This window comes from Diadema antillarum, unplaced genomic scaffold (genome assembly GCF_040938485.1).
Source record: "Diadema antillarum isolate AM-2024a unplaced genomic scaffold, OU_Dant_1.0 seq00000987_RagTag, whole genome shotgun sequence".
Lineage (NCBI taxonomy): Eukaryota > Metazoa > Echinodermata > Echinoidea > Diadematoida > Diadematidae > Diadema > Diadema antillarum.
In genome coordinates, this window is record NW_027271827.1 from 11,397 (window position 1) to 29,695 (window position 18,299).

The window sequence follows — 18,299 nt, forward strand, 5'->3', positions numbered from 1 at the left end:
GACATTTTCTTTTATTTTTTTACAAGTAGAAAGCCAACCTTGCCTGCATGGCACAAATCTACATAATCTGGAGCAATATTTAGGTAATAAATTGAGTACCGGTAAGCAGCATTCACCGAGATGAAGCCGATATATGGAGCACATCTTGCTTTGCATGAATGAATATCAAAAAGTGATGCATTTTAGAACACTGGTATTTCACATCATACATCAATGAGGATGACAAATGATGCCCAAGGATATCTCTTGTGCAAACTTAAATTGAGGACAGTGTGCACTCAATTCAGGCACCAAAGTGTTCTTAATGCAAGCACCTAATTCTGTGCTGGATATCTTACATCGCCATTGTGAGCCAAACCTGTTTTGATAATCTGAAACATCATTGGATGCAGTGTTTCCTTGTAGATTTTTCTTGAAAACATATGGATTGGATACTTAGATCAAATGGACATTCAAAATTGAATGCCATGAATATCATGTATCTTGGCAATCTCATCTACATGTACTGCCATGTTACTATCTGAAATGGCCAGGTACAATGGAATGATGTATACACAGCAACATTTGTACTTGTGGAAATTCATCACAGATATATTATCACTTAAATGTTTAAGGCATGCGATGAACGATAATTCTTGAAGTGTAAGAAAGAAAACTGAAAGATAATTTGAACATGAAGCCTTGCTACACAAACTGCTGGTGGCACTGAACTCTCTGGTTTATGGGCTTACCCAAGTTTCTCTACTCTGTCTGACTTTGTTAGCTTACAAGTTTGATAGCAATCCCATTAATCTGACTCCTTTACTTTGGTACAAATATTAAACATCATGAATTTGAAAGTCCATTTTAGACCGTTTGCAGGATTTGTTTTATAAGCAAATTACATACGTGAACGCATTTTCACAATCTAGCTTACATCAGAATCAAGGCATTGGCTTGAAAACATACATATCAATTTGTAAAGAGAAGGGACACAAATAATCTGAAGATCACATTTTGAGGATCAGACAAGTAGACAGCAAAGAAGAACTCTCTTGTGACGGGAGGTACAATCTTCAAAGATTGTATTGCTGACTTCTTCAACAAGATTCATTTAATAGTCTGTCTGCTGTGGTTAGGCAGACATTTGTGTGTGTGTTCTTTTAAGTCTTTTCACATCAGTGTCAAACTTTGATATTTTGCCAAAGTCCTTTTTGGGAAGCAAAGATATGGCATATCAACATTCTAATGACATTTGTCAGAAAGTTTCAGTGGTTGATAGGTGAGTGGTTTGGGTCTAGTAATTTTGCTGCTGCATGTTGCTGCTGGGTGATTTAAGGTGAGCTCCTCTCTCTGTGTCAGTCTTTGTCTTCATCCACCCAGCCCACAATCTTACCCTCCCAGCCAGGCAGAATATCATCATCATTGACAACCTGTGATGGTGAAAAACAGAACAAAGCAAACAGAGAATGAAATCATAATCATGGAATTGAGTGAGATGACCTATTACAAGAACAGAGATATATTTTGCTCATGCAAATACTGAATTTTCTGCTGATTTTGTGGGCAGAAAAAGTACTACCTGCTGATGCATCAATCAAATCATAAAATAAGGAGTGATAAATGATGAAAATTAAAGAAACAAATGCAGGTCCCATTACCACTTTATTGGAACATAGCTTTGAAAGTGTGTGTAGGTGTCCTTATGATACTACACAAATCTAGTATGGGTAATTCCCTTCAGAATTTGAGCAAATACTTATAGGGGGCCAAATTGGGGTCAATCATGGTGGAATCTGAATGCAGTGATTGCTATGAAACATAATGTGCTTGATCTAACATTACATTGAGACTGAAGCAGGAAAAGAAGTGGAAATGACATACTAGAGACATGCATGTAGCATCTTATGAAATCATGAATTAGAATCATGGTCAGAGAAGTACATGCACATAGCATTACTAGCAACTGAGTAATGGAAACACACAATGATTTTACAATACAAAACTGTTCCATATAAATGATGAAATATCTCAAATTAGTATAAACCACATACAATGTGTAGTCCCGCTACATACCTAGTCATATTTCCATCTGCTGAATTCTCCAGTCATGTAATGAAGTATTTTACAATCCTGAAAATTAGATTTCTTTAAAAAGCTGGTATATTGTTGAGGCAGGTAATTTAGACTTTTCTTCAGAATAACAAAACTAAAAACTTCTTTATGATAGAGGGGGAAACAACACCCTAGATTTCCAGTGAATTTATTTGGATAAAAAAAAAATCAACCATAATTCTCAGTACAAAAGGGGAGTGTATTCTTGGGTGACATGATTTAATTTCTCATTTCTTTAAAAAAAAACTTGTGAGTTGTATTACTGTAAGATTTTATAAAAGATGCTGTGGGACACTATACTTCAACCATGTAACAGTTAGTGATGTTTGCAAAAGGGATATAACAGCTTTAAGTCAGCAGCTTATGATAGCATACCTCCTCCTTGACTGTGCCAAACTCTGGGTCTAGTGCCTTGAAGTGGAATCTGTATGCTCCCTCTCGGTCAAAGATTTGTTTAAAGTCTCTCAGAGTCACTTCACCAAGTCTGTGGACAAAAAGGTAAAATGATGAAACTTTTGTGAGATGTCAAAACTTTCAAGAGAACATAACTCATGATAACTTAAACTTAGTGAGGTTGAAGGCCTCTTTCCATTGTTTGATATTCACTTGTTCGCAGAACATTAGTCATAACAAGCTTCATTGTTCGCTTGTTCGGACTGCATCATTACAATGCGAGATTTCGGCAATAATAAAAGATACAGCTTTCACACTGGGCGTGGGCCAGGATAAAACAGTGTGTGTGAGCGTGCCCAATGTGAAAGCTGTATCTTTTGTTGACATGGATCAATGGGCTGACACAATACACCGTATGGAACGCGTGTTACACCCAATTCTTCGCTCATATCGCAAAAATCTAGCAAAATTTGAAAATGACTGCATTTACAGAATTGGGAGTAGAATAAAAAGTTCTGAACCAAATCTAATGATTTTGGTATCATTGCCTTCTGCGGGAGATGTCCTTTCTAATGATAAATCGCTTTTAGAACACAAGGTACTGAAAATCCACCATTCCACTTTTTTTGGGACACCCGGTATATACTTTTTTTAATACCAATATATGCATTGGCAGTGATGACTGAATTTTAGCTGCAAAATAACGAAGTACACATTGGATGAGACGTACATTTCATTTTTCAACATTCTCATACACTGATAACATTTGGACTTGACACAAAAAATACAAGTACTCTGTTCTCAAAGACCAATATCTCTCTTACCGTTTAGGAATGGATGACATGAATGGAGTGACTGTCCTCTCTGTGAAGTATAGTACCTTGGTGCAAGGTTGCTTCATGTTATTCCCAGGACTTAATCTGTCCAATCCTGTCATTAAAAGAGTCATATAAGATATCGCAATAGATTGTTCTTTCATACCACTTTCCCAGTATTTATGTGCTGCTCACAATTCTCTACATTAGCTGCCATTTTACTAAGTCAAGACTGATGATGTTGATATATGAGTTTTACTAATGAATGAGTGTCATTTATCCTGTGATAAACTACCAGTAATTCCAAGCTGCTGTGAACGTCCAAATACAAAAAGTACACAGAGTTATAAGATATTGCAGAAAGTGAATCACACTATTCCTCACATGATAATCCATACACATACCAAGATTTGTGCATGTAGAGTAGTCACGAAAGATTTGTTGTATAAGACTCAGTCATGTTTGGATCAATATTCCACAACCAAACTTGACATGATGCTTGTAATGAAGGACATTGGAAATATATATCACAGCTAAGAAAGAAATATACTATCCCTATTCAAGATGTTGCTATGGGATATTCCCTGATAATGAAGATAACTGCCATGGTTTATTCCCTGGTAATGAAGATAACTGCCATGGTTTATTCTCTGGTAATGAAGATAACTGCCATGGTTTGTTCTCTGGTAAAGTAGATAACTGCTATGGTTTATTCTCTGGTAAAGTAGATAACTGCCATGGTTTATTCTCTGGTAAAGTAGATAACTGCCATGGTATATTCTCCACTGGTAATGTAGATACCAGTACCTGACAGTGGTTCCTTTCTATCGTCTATCCCATCATCTGATGGAGATGACCTGGTCTGGTTGAACTTCCTAATGGCACTCTCTGTTGAGCTGGACTCACTGATTGGCCTGGAGATGATGTAGTGTGAGTCACCTAGCTGGTCTAGCATAGAGGCAATACCCTGTAGGAAATAGAAATCAAGGTGATTTCAGTGATTCATTGACGCAATGTCAATGTATCACATGTATCAATATATACACAGAGAGTAATAAAACTACAGACAACATAATTTGGGCTAAATCTAAGAAAATATTAATAAAGATGAAGTGTTATCTTCACCTAAAAAGTACTTCTCAGCATTAAATTTTTACATTTCAGGCTTTAGGTATATGTGTGTTTATTATGATATAAGCAGGGCTTGACATTAGTGGCTGCGGCCCAGAGGCCTGGGGTCACTAAAAATTGATGTCAGGCCACTAAAGTTTAAAAAAGATTATCTTTTGGCAGCCCAATCGAGTAACTAAGATTCAAAATGGATTGTTGTGTTTGCTATTATTTCGGGCAACCAAAATTTCAGATTCAAAGAGAGGAAAAGCAAATGTTGAGTCCTGATAAATGCAGGTATTGTGTACCACTGTGATGGGGAGTTGCCATACCAAAGCAAGGCTACCAACATTCAAACATAAAAATCAGAGAGGCTCCAAAGAACAATCAGAGAGATACTGCAGTGTAACATGCATCTATCTATGGTCAACAATAATTCAAACATCAGGCAAACTTTTATATTCTCTTGTCAAGGTGTGAAGAACAATCTTCAGTTTTCAGGGAGCCTCCTGTAGAATCATGGAGACTTGGCTGCTCTCCCTAAGAGCAGAAATAGTTTTATCAATAAAACTTTTCTTCAAAATTTGTTACGTAATCTTCGAGTATCTAAAACATAATGATTACAAAGCCTCATTGTCTGAGATGAAAAAAGAAAATGGCAACATAATGAAGATGAGGAGTACATTACATCATGTAGTGTGCATTAATTTCTGCTACAGTCTCATCATACCATAAGTGCTGTACAGAGAATTGACAGTAAGACACATGCTCATGATGATGTATCAGATGGGTAGAAATTATTGATAATTACTCAAACAAGTCCAATCAACCTCAAGTATAAACCAGTGAGGAAGGTCTGTGACAACACTTGGTTAAGATGATTACACCGATAATTATGACTTATCAGTAGACATGTGACATCTTTTGGTTCACTCTCACTGTTTTACATACTTTTCTGCCCTATGGCCAGAAATGCCTGAAAAGGAAAGAAAATATCCCTTGGGCAATTCAATAGCAGTACAGTTGACTGGGAAGCCCATACCCTTTCACATAATCATTGTATCTGCAATAAGTTGATAATACTTCATCTACATCTTGAGAAATTTCATTGATCCTGATCACTGGCTAAATATTGGCCTTACACACTCTGTGCATGGAAAAAAAAAAAAAAAAAAATGTTCCAAAGATAGAGGCTCTACAAAATGCACCTATCAAATATATGGACTAAAACGTGATAAGGCTTAACCAGTAAAAATTATGGCCAGAACTGAAAAATTTTAAAGCTGTTTTCGTAACTTTTGAACCATTTCAGAAAGTTGCTCATTCATTTCCATTCTATCACGTTCATGCAAACAACTGGCAATTCATTCCACCAAAATAAATCAAGCGACAGACATTCCATACTGAAGTAATGGAAGGAAATAACATTTGTCTGTATAAGCAAACTTGGACCTCTGTCCTTGACCACAATCACTTCATTTAGACAATTGTTTATTTCTTTCTACCTTTTCTACAAATCTACTTATGGCTGAACATTCCTAAATGAAGTTACAGCTGAAATACATCACTGTGCATCACAAATCCGAAGTTGAATGACCCAAACACTGTCAACATACTCTTTTCCCCACAACCCAAACACTGTCAACATACTCTTTTCCCCAAAGATTTTCTGAGAGAGTACTTCTATATTATTCTGAAGTTTGGGATCATAAAATGAATAGGAAATTGTCTTTCACGTATCTTTTCCAGAGCAGTATTTGGGACCTGATGTAGGCTTTCTTGGATATATGGGTTCTGAGCATGAGAAATCCTTTACAAATTCTTCACTTTCAACAGAAATAACTTTCAGTTGAAATCCTTTCAACTGAAAGTTATTTGCAATGAAAGCTGGGCTAAGAGATTAGCCTAAGAAACTTGGATATGACTGGATGAGATTTAACACTTGAAAAGACCTTTAACTTCAAAGCTTTTCAGTAAACACCCTTCCAGAGGGTGCACTTTCTTGTCATTATTTAAATGGATTAGGAAAGTCCACTTGTACCGAGTTACATGTCATTTTAGAGCTTAGAATCTGCTCTTTCACAATCTGCCCTTGACTAAAAAATCCTTATTTGGCAACTTTTTTGGGTGGTTTTGTGATGCAGGGTCACATATGCCAATTCTTGTCAAAAGGCAAGACACAGAGATCACGGAGCATTGTTATTTCTTGGTGCCAACGTGAAAGCAATGTGACAATGATAAAAGTGTGCTTTGATCCTATTTTTGTGGATGTTCGAAGGCATATAATAATTTGCAGAGTGTGGTGTTTAATAAGAGACTGACCTGTTCCAGTGAATCCAGGAGATGATGGCTGGGATCATGACTACTCAGATTGCCCCTCAGACTGCGTAGTGTGCTACGGATTGTTTGCATCTCTTCGGAGTCCTAGTAATAATGGATTCGTATTGAGGAAACAAAATCAGGATTTAAAAAAACCCACCAAACAACCTACTCTTCATATATCTTTTCGAAATCTACATGACAGTTTGAGGAAACCAACAAGCAACAGTGAATTCATTGTAATCACTGCAGGCTATCTTTGACAATTCTGCAGCCAAAATCTTCATGATGATATGACATATAGGTTGAAGATGAAGAAATAACAAAGTGAGTAGAGACAATTAGTCTTCACAGCATGCTAGGCTGCCAGCAATGCCTACAGGTGGTGGTCTCGGTGATATGTCTGAGGGAAGTGGAATAAGATAACATTTAGTGATATTGAAGAATGTATCTTGGTTCTGCTCACGGAAGATAGATGGCAAACTGATGTATGGAACAGGCAGAAAACATTTATCACATCTGTATTAATCATGTGACATCAATTAGTAAGGTCAGCATTGTGTCCTGGATAGGTATCATAATGGATGTCAAAGAGAGCAGCGATATATTGAGACTGTGCAGCCAGTAGTACTGCCTACACTGTCTGATTCTAGGGCAGTGTTCCTATAATGAAGATGTCTGCCTTTATTGGGCCAGGATGATAAATATCACAGGCTTGGAGTCACATGCTTGCTAGGATAAAATGGCTTGAACACAGCCCTGACCTCATCTCTCCCTACATTAAGGTACTCCAATTAAAAGCAAGGCACTTTATCCTCATTGCTTTATAGTTCTTTTAAAGGGAACTTTGAACTGTTGTTCCTATGGTAGGTCGCTCATAAGCAGTCATGTGATTCCCTTATGATGGCTGCAAAAACTGAATCCAAATACACACATATAAGCACACAATCTACACACTTACAAACACAAAACAGGTGTAATTCTAGCATTTTTACTTGACCTTTAACCCTATTCTAACTGGGGGGTCAAATTGACCCCCCTAGACATTTCGCGCCACGATTCTGCAACGCGCCAAGATTTTGCCGCGTCGTTTCATGACTTTTTTCTTTGAAGTCTCCTGCATATTTTGAGACCAAATTTGCGACATCCGGGTACACGGTTCTGAAGTTATGTAATGTTTTGCATTTCATGTCAACCCGAAAACAGCTCAAATTCATGATATTGGGTGCAAATCCAATGCAAATTGTGTTTTTTGGTTAAATTGATGTAAATTAGATTATTTCAACTTTTATCCATTGAAATTCATCAATTCTAGTGTAGATAAGCTTGAAAAAGTGCCTGAAACAAATTTTGGCAAAAAACAACAGAAAACAAAAGGTCGAAAAAACAATAAAACACATAAAAAATTAACAAAACAATAAAAATAAAAGAAATTTATTTTGTTTGTGCTATTTTTTTACAAGAAAATTGTTCGATGTGTCTTGAGGAACTCTGACGCAAAAATTTAGCAATCCTTCAGTCTTTTTAATGGAGTTATAGGTGAAAATATGATTTCATGCATAAATTTGCATAATCAATTTATTAAAAATAGAAAACCAATATTTTGCTATTGTATGACCATGTAATCTTGTAGTTGACATCCGGCTCTATAGTCAGCCGAAATTTTGCGGCGATGGCGCAATCGGCGGCCGAGATCTGAAGGGGGGAGGGGTCAAATTGACCCCCCCCCCCCCCAGTAAAAAACTTGGTCTCAAATAGCCCAGTTAAAATAAGAGTTAACCCGAGGCCCAAAAGTTTCCCTACATATCACTTTGTGGTAATGCATGTAAAAATGTTTTATAGGGACACTGATAAGGATGTGGAAAAAGACAGTATTATTTCAGTACTAAATAGTATAATTCAAGCAATTAAACCTGACCATTGACCCTTGACCTTTGATCTCATGACCCAAAACTAGATAATCAATGTCAAAACATGTATTATGTATGAAGTTTCATGAAACCACATTCAGGCAATGCAGAGATATATGGGGAAATAGTGAAATTCTAGCATTTGACCTTGACCTATGACCTTTCACATGAGCATGTGCCATGTCTTGGTGGAGGCACAAAAAATGATCTTGAGACATACATGTATTCTTGAAAGCCATAAATAAGACACTGAAATTTTCTTTGAAGGCCTGACAGCATTTAAAAGACAAGTTTCCACATCTCAAAATATACATATATAAATATATAGAGAAAGACAAGGAATACAAGTTTACCATGATATATAGATTGTAATGACCCTTCATATTTAAACCTTTGCAGTGACAGGCTTCCAGAGAAGATGAACGAATCGCACTCATAGAGATGACAGAATTTTTTTTGGAGCCATGTTATTTGTCTGCTTTTCTCATTAGTATCATATCCTTTAGAAATGGTCCACACACGGTTTAATGTGTTTAAACAACATGACAGCTCAACAGCTGTTTTTAAAGACAAAAAAAAAAAAAAAAAAAAAATCGACCATCTCCAAGATATCACAACTTTTGCATCTGTTTATAAACATGCTGTCTCTTCACAACGAAATCAGGAAACAATAGCACTCTGCTTGCAGCTATCACATTGTGTCAATTAATCACTTGACGAATTTGGCTGTCAATCAGTACAATGACTAAGTAACAATGTATCTCTATTGTACTATCTGATTGCAGGCATGTTCTTATTTTCATTCATTGATTTTTATTTCTGAACAATATAAACTTAACTGCAATTATTCATAAAACATAACAATGAAATCAGCACATCTCTTGGGGCAGTGCACTCTCAGAAGGCAATGTCACTTAAAATGCTTAAAGTGCAGATGACTGTTCATGAGGTTTCATACTCACCTCTTTTAAGGGGGTCGATCCCAACTGTAACTGCCCTTCTAATTTGCCAAGTTTCCTGTCATGGGCTGATATATGTGCTGCTAAGTTTGCCTGTTAGATGTTTGGATGAGTGATATGTGATGGGAGAGATATAGAGTGGAATGCAGCATTACTATAAAATGCTCATAATAATGCATTTCTACAAAATGTTCATAATAGTAAAGTTCTTTTCCTTTAGATAATGATTAATGATGTGGTGTATTTATCCAGGGGAGCCTCTTCAGTGTTATCACTGTTCTTCCAGATGACCCTGCCATTATTATTACCCCATCATCACATAACTGACAATCACATCACAAGAGAGACTGCTTCATGTGAACACAAGAAGCCATCAACAGTTGGTCCCAAACTTAAACTAAAACAAAAAGCCAACAACTTATATTTACATTTCCACCAGCATGTTTTTATTACAGGTTTCTCTATGACTCATAAGCAATTATTCCTATCATGACAATGTCATTTGTCTTCATGAAATTATTTGGTAAAGAGAAAAATGAAAAGATGATTAGTATATGAGAAATGAGTGGCTGAAGGGAGAGTGAAAACTCACCTCAGCCATGCCCACAGTGCTGAGTCTCTGGCTGAGTTCATGGATCTGAGCCTCAAGCTCCATGTTGGAGCCCCCTGACTCCTCAAGCCGATTCTGCAGCTGGGTCTAAGGAGGGAAAAACAAGAAGTATTCTTTGTGATAGTGACTTGAATTAACGTTGAGGTACCAAACATGAACCTGTACAAAAGGGATTAACTAAAAAGTTATTTTCTTCTTCTTCTTCCACTTCCTAAAACTGAGAAAAAAAAACAAAAACACCATTTCAAGAGCATTTAAGAATACTTATGACTAATTGTTTCATATCCTGAATAGGTTTCATTAAAAAAAAAAAAAGATTGGCAAAACACATCATAAAAATGTTTTTTTATTGGAAAGGGAGGGGAAGATACATGTACAAGTCAGGCACACTTTGCAAATGGAAAAAAAAAATGATATGAAGTTTACTTCTGGACACACACAAAAGAAATTACCCTCTGAAGTAATAATATTCAAGAATGCTGAAATGACTAGTCAGATGAAATTTGAAGAGCTGTGCTAGGCAATAAGGAGCTACTTACAGGGCAACAGATAAATATGCATTTTTTTTATTCAAGATTTTTCTAAATATATTCATTTGTAAAAAATAATTCCAATTCACATCACAAGCATAGCAGTCAAACCACTGACAAAGGGCAGGAACAAGTCTAGTATTGGGGCAAAATACACAAAGGAACACATCAGTATGCCATGTTATCTTTGGATTCCTTTTGAAAGATTTATGGAGATTTCATAAAGTGAGGGATTATCAATGGCAGACATATAACCTGACATGTAAATATATCACATGGTGAGTGTTTCTGACTTGACTGTCATCATCTGCTAATTTCCCACAGTATTTATATGGCTGGATTGTTCTCCAGACATCATGACATGTTGGTGCCAAATCTCAGGGAAGCTTTGTGCATGCAATGCTTAACTTTCTGACAAAAAGGTGACTAACTTTGTTTTTACACTACATACATCTTCATTATATAAAGCTTTGAAATTACATAATTTCACTCATGCAAATGAGAACATCTGATCCATAATCTAATTACCTGACATATTCTTCTTTCCTGGGGGCAATTGTCTTTACAATATTGGGTAGGGGTATAAAGGCAGGAGGGCAATTGTCTAGAAAACAATGGGTAGTAGTTCACAGGTACGATGTGGTCCATTCCTGTATGTCATTGCCTTGGGAACATTGGTATGGGGTACACAGTTAGGATGTGGCCCTTTCCCAAAGGCCTTTGTCTGGAGAACATTTGGTGGTGAATAAGTACAAAGTGGGATGCAGACCTTTCCTAGAGGACACCCTTGGGAACATTGGGTAGGGGTACACATGGAACGTGTTGCTCTTTCCTTGGAGCAATTGTCATGAGAACTGGGCACATAGGTACAATATGGCCTTGAAGAAGATTTGCAAAACAGAATTATCTGGTTTGAAATCTGAATGATTTTATACTGACCTTAAATGAGTTGAGGTTAAGCATTTGCTGAGTGAGATTCTCAATTTGTTCCTGCTGCTGTCTAAGGAGTTTGTCTTTCTGCCCCATTTGTCTGCTTTGGTCTGAGGACTGTCGATCCTTTTCTTCCAGACTTCTCTTCAGTTCAGCCTGTACATGGTACAAAAGAACAATGAAACAAATGAAACCAAAACATATGAGCAACTCTGTCATATATCAGAGAATACGGCTATGTCTTGGATTTAGATGCAGGTATGGTCTTCAGCAAGCTATGACACAATTCTGTGTAGACATAAATGAAAGACCTAGAGTAAGAGAGAGAGAGAGAGAGGGATAGAGAGGAAGGGGATATAACTTGTGTGTATGACATAAAACCAATTACGGTATGTGACTGCTTACAACATTGTGGTTCATTATGTACTCTTATAACACATTGTATACGCTGGGCACAGGAAGCCCTTGTATTACACAGTGTGTGTCATTCATTGCAACTAAGGATGGCAAAGACTTATGTTTTCCCTGGTAATGACATGTGTGCTCTTTAACTTTTCAAACAATGAAAACAATGTTGTTAGTCTGAATAACAAGCCAAAAAACATACAGATATCGTTTGACTTTTATATTTTTGTGATGTTTTATTCATTTGCTGTTTTAGATTGTAAATCATCATAACTTTATGCATGGACCCATTGAAAAACAGCTTATGCTGAATGGGTCTTCCAATAAATAAATAAATAAATGAATCAATGGACAAACTGATGCTCTAATGAATACACTCATCCAATTGTAAATTGCCTGTGAATTATTAAACACAAAACAGAAATTTTTACTTGACTCTACTCTAGGTCACAAGGTGGTTAACAGGCACACTATCAGCTGCATCATTAAATTCTGAGTTCTCACAAAGGACCAGTAGTACAATAGGTAGGAAAAAACTCACATTTTCAGCCTCCAGATTCTGCTGAGTAAAGCCAATCTTCAGCAGGTCAGCCTTCATCTGCAACAAGGCATTGTCTTGCTCTGTCAAGCGAGACTGGAGTCCAGCTTTGGTACCCTGTAGGTTGCGGCACTCCTGCTTTACCTTGGAGAGCTCATTCCTCAGCTGGTTGCACTCATACTGCTGCTGATTTAATCTTGCTTGCAGTACAATCTATCATCAAGGATGAAGCAAAAAAAAAAAATGTTCTAGAATAGAATGATGTGGGAAGGTCAAGGTCTGCTGCTCCTGGAGGCATCTCTGTTCTTGATATCAAGTATGAATACTTTAGTACATTTTGACATTAGTCTGATTTTTAACACATCAGAACACTCCTTTTACTTCTCATTTTTACTACTGTTAAAAAGGACATCACTGAAAAAAAGGAAAAGGTCTAATGTAGCAAAAATAGTGACTCCAAATATGAAAAAATGTTTTATAGGTACATCTTTAGAATCAATGGCACAAAACACACAGCTGGGTCAAACACTGCCCTAAGACCAAATTCACAAAAGTGTTTCCACAATGAATTGTCCCTGTTGCACATTTACAGTTTTTGTTTCATGAAGAGATTACTTCAGCTGATGCTTATGAATGCCTTCAACATTCTGCATCAAATGAAATCATGTGTCATACAGTGTATATACTAAATAATGATATTCCAGTTCTCCAATACCATAAACTCGTGCAACGTGTTCAGATATGTTAGCTAACTTGAGATGAACAAAAAGTATGAAAGTATTTCACATCAGTTCTATGCGGTAGGTTACTGATTCACTCACAGAGAGTTGATGATTGGTGACAACTTGTCCTACACAGTTTGTCCAGGACTGAAAAGTCACCAGCTGCACACAATATGAAGATTCTATTCTACCCCAGCCTCGAAGAGGATTCTTGTCGAGTCAAGTAATTGGTCTACCTACCACCTGTTCCTTGGCTGTCGTTCCTTCAAACTGAATCTGGTCTTCTTCTGCCTCGGAGCTGGCATCATCCTCTGCTACTTTACCACTCAAAAGCTGGTAATATGAGATGGGTCAAAGACATACATGAATGCATCTATTGGTCTATACAAGATTCGGACACAATCATTAAATCTCTTTAACATTAACAGGCAAGAACAATGAAAAGCATGTTTCCTGGGATGAAGTGTGTAAGTAATTGCTGATCAAAGAAGGATATTTCAAGTTGACACAAACTAAGTAAAGGTGCTGTGAGTGACAGACTTCCCATGTTAGGAGTGATGTATTTCTGTTACTCAAATACACAATAATGAGTGTCTGGCATCGTATGCAAAAGATTCAGTTACCTGCTAGAATGAAGACCTGTGAATCATATGTTACTCTCCTTTTTTTAAAAAAATCTAACAACAGAAACAGGGAGAGCCCTACGCTGAAATTGTAGCTGAGTGGCGTGTGGCCATTGTGGAGTTCAGATACATTGAGTTGGTATTCTACGGTCAACAGCCAATATCCACATCGAAAATCAAATTTTCACACTTTGGGGGAAATGAGGAATTATGTGAAGATGAGGCATTCATCTCTTCAATACTCCTTTATTTACTGGGTTGTTAATATTTTGCTTCCTAAATCGCAATCATGTCCTTATGCTGAGTGGATCTTATCCATTATCTCTGCCTAATGCTACAGTCACACATGGCCGGGTCACAAAACGGATTTGATCTGGGTAAAAATAATAATAATAATAATAAAGTACATTTATAATGCGCCGTATCTATCATTAATGATACTCTCGGCGCATGAGAGCCTGCATACGTCAACTCATACTGTGTACAACCCTCCAAACCCAGTCCATATCCAATATTACATTATTATTAACAAAAACTAAAATTAAACAAATATGATTTAACTAGAGTCTTGAAATGAGAGTACTAAGTTTCCTGACGGATGTTCAGTGGGAGACTGTTCCATAGATGAGGATCAATGCATGAGAAAGACCGAAAAATGAGCCGGATAAGTTCCGGAATGGAGGGTAATTTATGCTACAGTCACACATGGCCGGATTTCGAACCGAGTCCACTATAAGGAATCAAAACCTTATTGATTCGGATCGAGCCGTAGAGACTCGTATGGACCTGTATTGAGCCGTATAAAAATCCGAATCAAATCCTTAACTGAATCCTTTTTGACCTTAACGACCTGTGTCAACCTGCTTCGACCCGTACCGACCCGGATATAAATCTTGTCATCATCCGTTGCATGAAGGCAATGCGGTATACGGCAAGGGTCCATTCGGTTTTATGCTGCGGGTTGCAGTGGGTCGATGCGAGTCAATGCGGTTCGAACCGGGTCAATTCGGATATCAATACGGAATTGAAATCCGTGAGAAAATTTTGAACATGACCAAAAAATTTTCACCAGTATATCGTAGCCCCTGGAATCCATTAGGAATTGATAAGGGTTATGATGCAGGTCAATGCGGGTCTCTACGGCTCGAACCGGGTCGATATGGTTTTAATTCCTCATGGACCCGGTTCGAAATCCGGCCGTGTGTGACTGTAGCATAAGTACATACCAATTCCTGGAGGTTTTGAAGGAGTTTCCTAGCATCATCCAGGTTTTCTCCCATCAGAGCCTGCTCCTCTATCAGGGCTTCACTGAGTGAGATGGAGGAGCGTCTAGAGCTGGTGTGGGAATGGGGTCCCCCGTCCTCCCCTGCACTGCCTGCAGTGTGAAGAAGGACAAATACACGACAGGAGTAAGGATGACTTCATGAGAGCAAATGGTTTTCTCAGTGAGTGAAGGCAACTTCAGTAATATGCCAACTTCACAGTTGCAGCAAAATGCCTATATGCATGTAAAAGGACAGCTAATGTAACTCTAGTTCACGGAATTCAAATCATATTATTTTTTCTGCTTAGAATATGGTGAAATTGAAAGATTACAAACTCATAAGACTGATCCATGATCAAACATGTTTATGTCACAAGTACAGCATGGCTTCACACATGAAATCAAAGAGTGCTATAACTTTATTGAAGATAATCACATAACATTCCATGCGTGTGTAAACTGACAGTCATGGAAGCAATTTGCAGTTGAGTATGCCTACTACTAGCAAAGTGTAAAAGCCTTTTGCATTAACACATCACACATGACAGACATCACTGAACAGAAACCAAAAATAGGCAACTTTTCCCCATTGTAAACATGTATTTAGCAATTTTTCCTATGATATTGCATTCCTACTTCGACAGTGATTGCCACAAAATGTATGTTTAAGATTTTTTTAAATTCGTTAATGAAATTTGTGGATTCCTGAAGACTGAACAGCAAACTTTCTATGACAAATGAGTGCAATGGTATCTAAATTAGAAAAAAAAAAGGATCATATCATTACTGGAAATTTGTGTTTTCTATTTGTACCTTCCTTTGTTGATTTTTTTTTTCTTTTTGATAAAGCACATTTCTGTGGTTCCTGTAATCTGTAATTCTTAGGCAATCAGTACCAACCTCAGTGCATAAAATGTGCATATTTGAACAGAAGGAATAATACAATTCCAGCAACATGGTGAAATAAATATTTTGTCAATACTTTGCATAACATGAACCTATGCCTGACTTTGCAGTCTTTCTAGGTGTACATGTTGCATTAAGTGTACACAAACAAAAAAGGGCCATCCATCGTTTTGATTGAAAGGGATGTATAGTTTACCTGGATCAGAATCAGATGTGTGTGCTAGATTCAAGTGCTGGCGAGGACTCATGGCTCTCCTAGGGTCACTGCTCCTGCCAATCATGGGGCTTGCTGACGTAGTGTTAGGTGAGGGGGCTATGGCTGTGGGAGGGAGAGGGCTGACAGCTCTTGTTGCTGGACTATCAGGAAGATCAGATGAATCTCCCCTGCTGAACCACAAGAGCACATACATCAAGCAAAGTTTGATGAATAATGAACCTTTCCATTTCATATAGTCAACATGATTCTCCTGTCATGGGCATGATGGACTGGCATTTCAAATCCTTTCATGAACCCAAATATAAAACTTGCTTAAAGTCATCTACAGTGTACTTGATTCAGAGACAAATATCAAGCACACTACGTGGCCTTCAAACAAATATATCAAACAAGTACTGAAATTTGGTCTGTATGTTAAGACATGCAACCAACCCCTTGCTTTAAATTTTAGATACATATATGTATAGACCAATTCAGTTCTGGCACTGTTTTTTTATAGTAATTTCTAACTGACTGGGGGGGGGGGGGGGGGGGCTTCAAGTATGCCTAACAATACATAATTCATGCACTGACATATTGATGCCCCGGCTCATTGCATAATCCATTGAAAGTGTTTTCTATCTTTATTGGAAACCCCCCAGTTATGACTGCATAAGTTACAGTGCTCTGAAGTCGGATTCATCTATAGTCATTATTAGCCTTTTTGCACCATCTACAAGCACATGGAAATAACTGTGTGAAAATCCTCGCCCACTGTGTGTGACAAGTATCTACATCTCACTACCCCAACACTAAACATTATCTGTTAAGAGTAGTATATCTCACACAAGGAAATGCCCTTTCTAGAACAGAGACTAATCATTCAATAGTGGAAGAGTGTCTGACACTGAAAAAAACCCACAAAAAACCACTACGTACTAGTTACACATCTAAATACAAAAGTTTACAGCATCTGGTGCAAAAGTTTATCCAAAGAGTGTTTGCTAACATAGTGTCATTAAAATGTTATTCAGTCAAACTGAAAGCCTTGATGTGCAGTTTATCATCTCTTACATAGTGCAATTAATCTCATCAACACTACATGATATAGACAAAGAAGCAAACACAAGTAAAGTACCTTAAAAGCCCTCTGTGCTGGTGGTCGTGGTTGTGTGTAGTTGTTTGATAGAGATGTTGGTGGTAAGGGTGGGTGAATAGGGAGATCCCATCCCTGAATGATGGCTACCCACTGGGTGCTGACTAGGAGGGGGGAGTGGTGGGGATCATGGTTGGACGGAGTCATGTTCATATGACTTTGTAGGGATTGCAGTCTGTTTTGGCATTTCATCATATCACAGTTTTTCCCCCATTTTTGTATATTTTGAAGAGAAATATCACATTCCAATATCACCAAAAAGAACAGAAATACATTTTCATAATTGGAATGGAATAGAAATAGCACAGATTAGAATGTGTATCAGAACAGGACACATTGTCCCTTATCATATGGGGTCACATATCAGGTGATATGTTAGATTGTGGGTTAGTAGACAATAAGTTTTAGTGGTTTTATTGTTTGGTTTTGTTAAAGTGTCCACAAAAATTGTAAAACAAAAATTCTACAAATTGAACATTCTACATGACTTGGTAAGTGTTGCACTCTTTTTATTGTATACACAAAGAATTACATAAAATCATTAGTGGTGTCACACATTACAGGAGAATTAACCTGAAAAAGGTTTATTTTGAATGAAAATCATGTACAAGACATCCATGCATACAGGAAAGACTTTTCAAATGTCATTCATAACATCATATTCTGGAGAATCAACCATCTCTTGTGCAGTCTTACTCTCTTTGAGCACAAAATTGGTGAATATATGAACAAAATTGTTTAGGTAACATTATAAAGGCATTAACTCTCTCTAATTTGACACCAGTGTAAAACCACATATCTGATTTATCTGAGAGACAT

At 37.3% G+C, this 18,299-nt stretch overlaps 1 protein-coding gene across 1 annotated transcript in view; it reads right to left on the bottom strand.

Annotated features, from left to right (window-relative positions):
* Positions 1–319: 319 nt before the first annotated feature.
* LOC139742219 (dixin-like) overlaps positions 320–18,299 on the bottom strand; it is a 47,381-nt gene continuing 29,401 nt past the window's right edge. Inside the window, exons 5-18 of the mRNA XM_071652795.1 lie at positions 17,575–17,655; positions 17,463–17,528; positions 16,325–16,512; positions 15,185–15,333; positions 13,576–13,668; positions 12,617–12,826; positions 11,680–11,826; positions 10,193–10,297; positions 9,604–9,693; positions 6,735–6,836; positions 4,110–4,269; positions 3,312–3,417; positions 2,470–2,578; positions 320–1,412 (exon numbers count right to left, since the gene is read on the bottom strand). Coding sequence (XP_071508896.1) covers positions 1,338–1,412; positions 2,470–2,578; positions 3,312–3,417; positions 4,110–4,269; positions 6,735–6,836; positions 9,604–9,693; positions 10,193–10,297; positions 11,680–11,826; positions 12,617–12,826; positions 13,576–13,668; positions 15,185–15,333; positions 16,325–16,512; positions 17,463–17,528; positions 17,575–17,655 — 1,681 coding nt within the window. The 3' untranslated portion in view covers positions 320–1,337. The remainder of the gene's footprint in view (positions 1,413–2,469; positions 2,579–3,311; positions 3,418–4,109; positions 4,270–6,734; positions 6,837–9,603; positions 9,694–10,192; positions 10,298–11,679; positions 11,827–12,616; positions 12,827–13,575; positions 13,669–15,184; positions 15,334–16,324; positions 16,513–17,462; positions 17,529–17,574; positions 17,656–18,299) is intronic.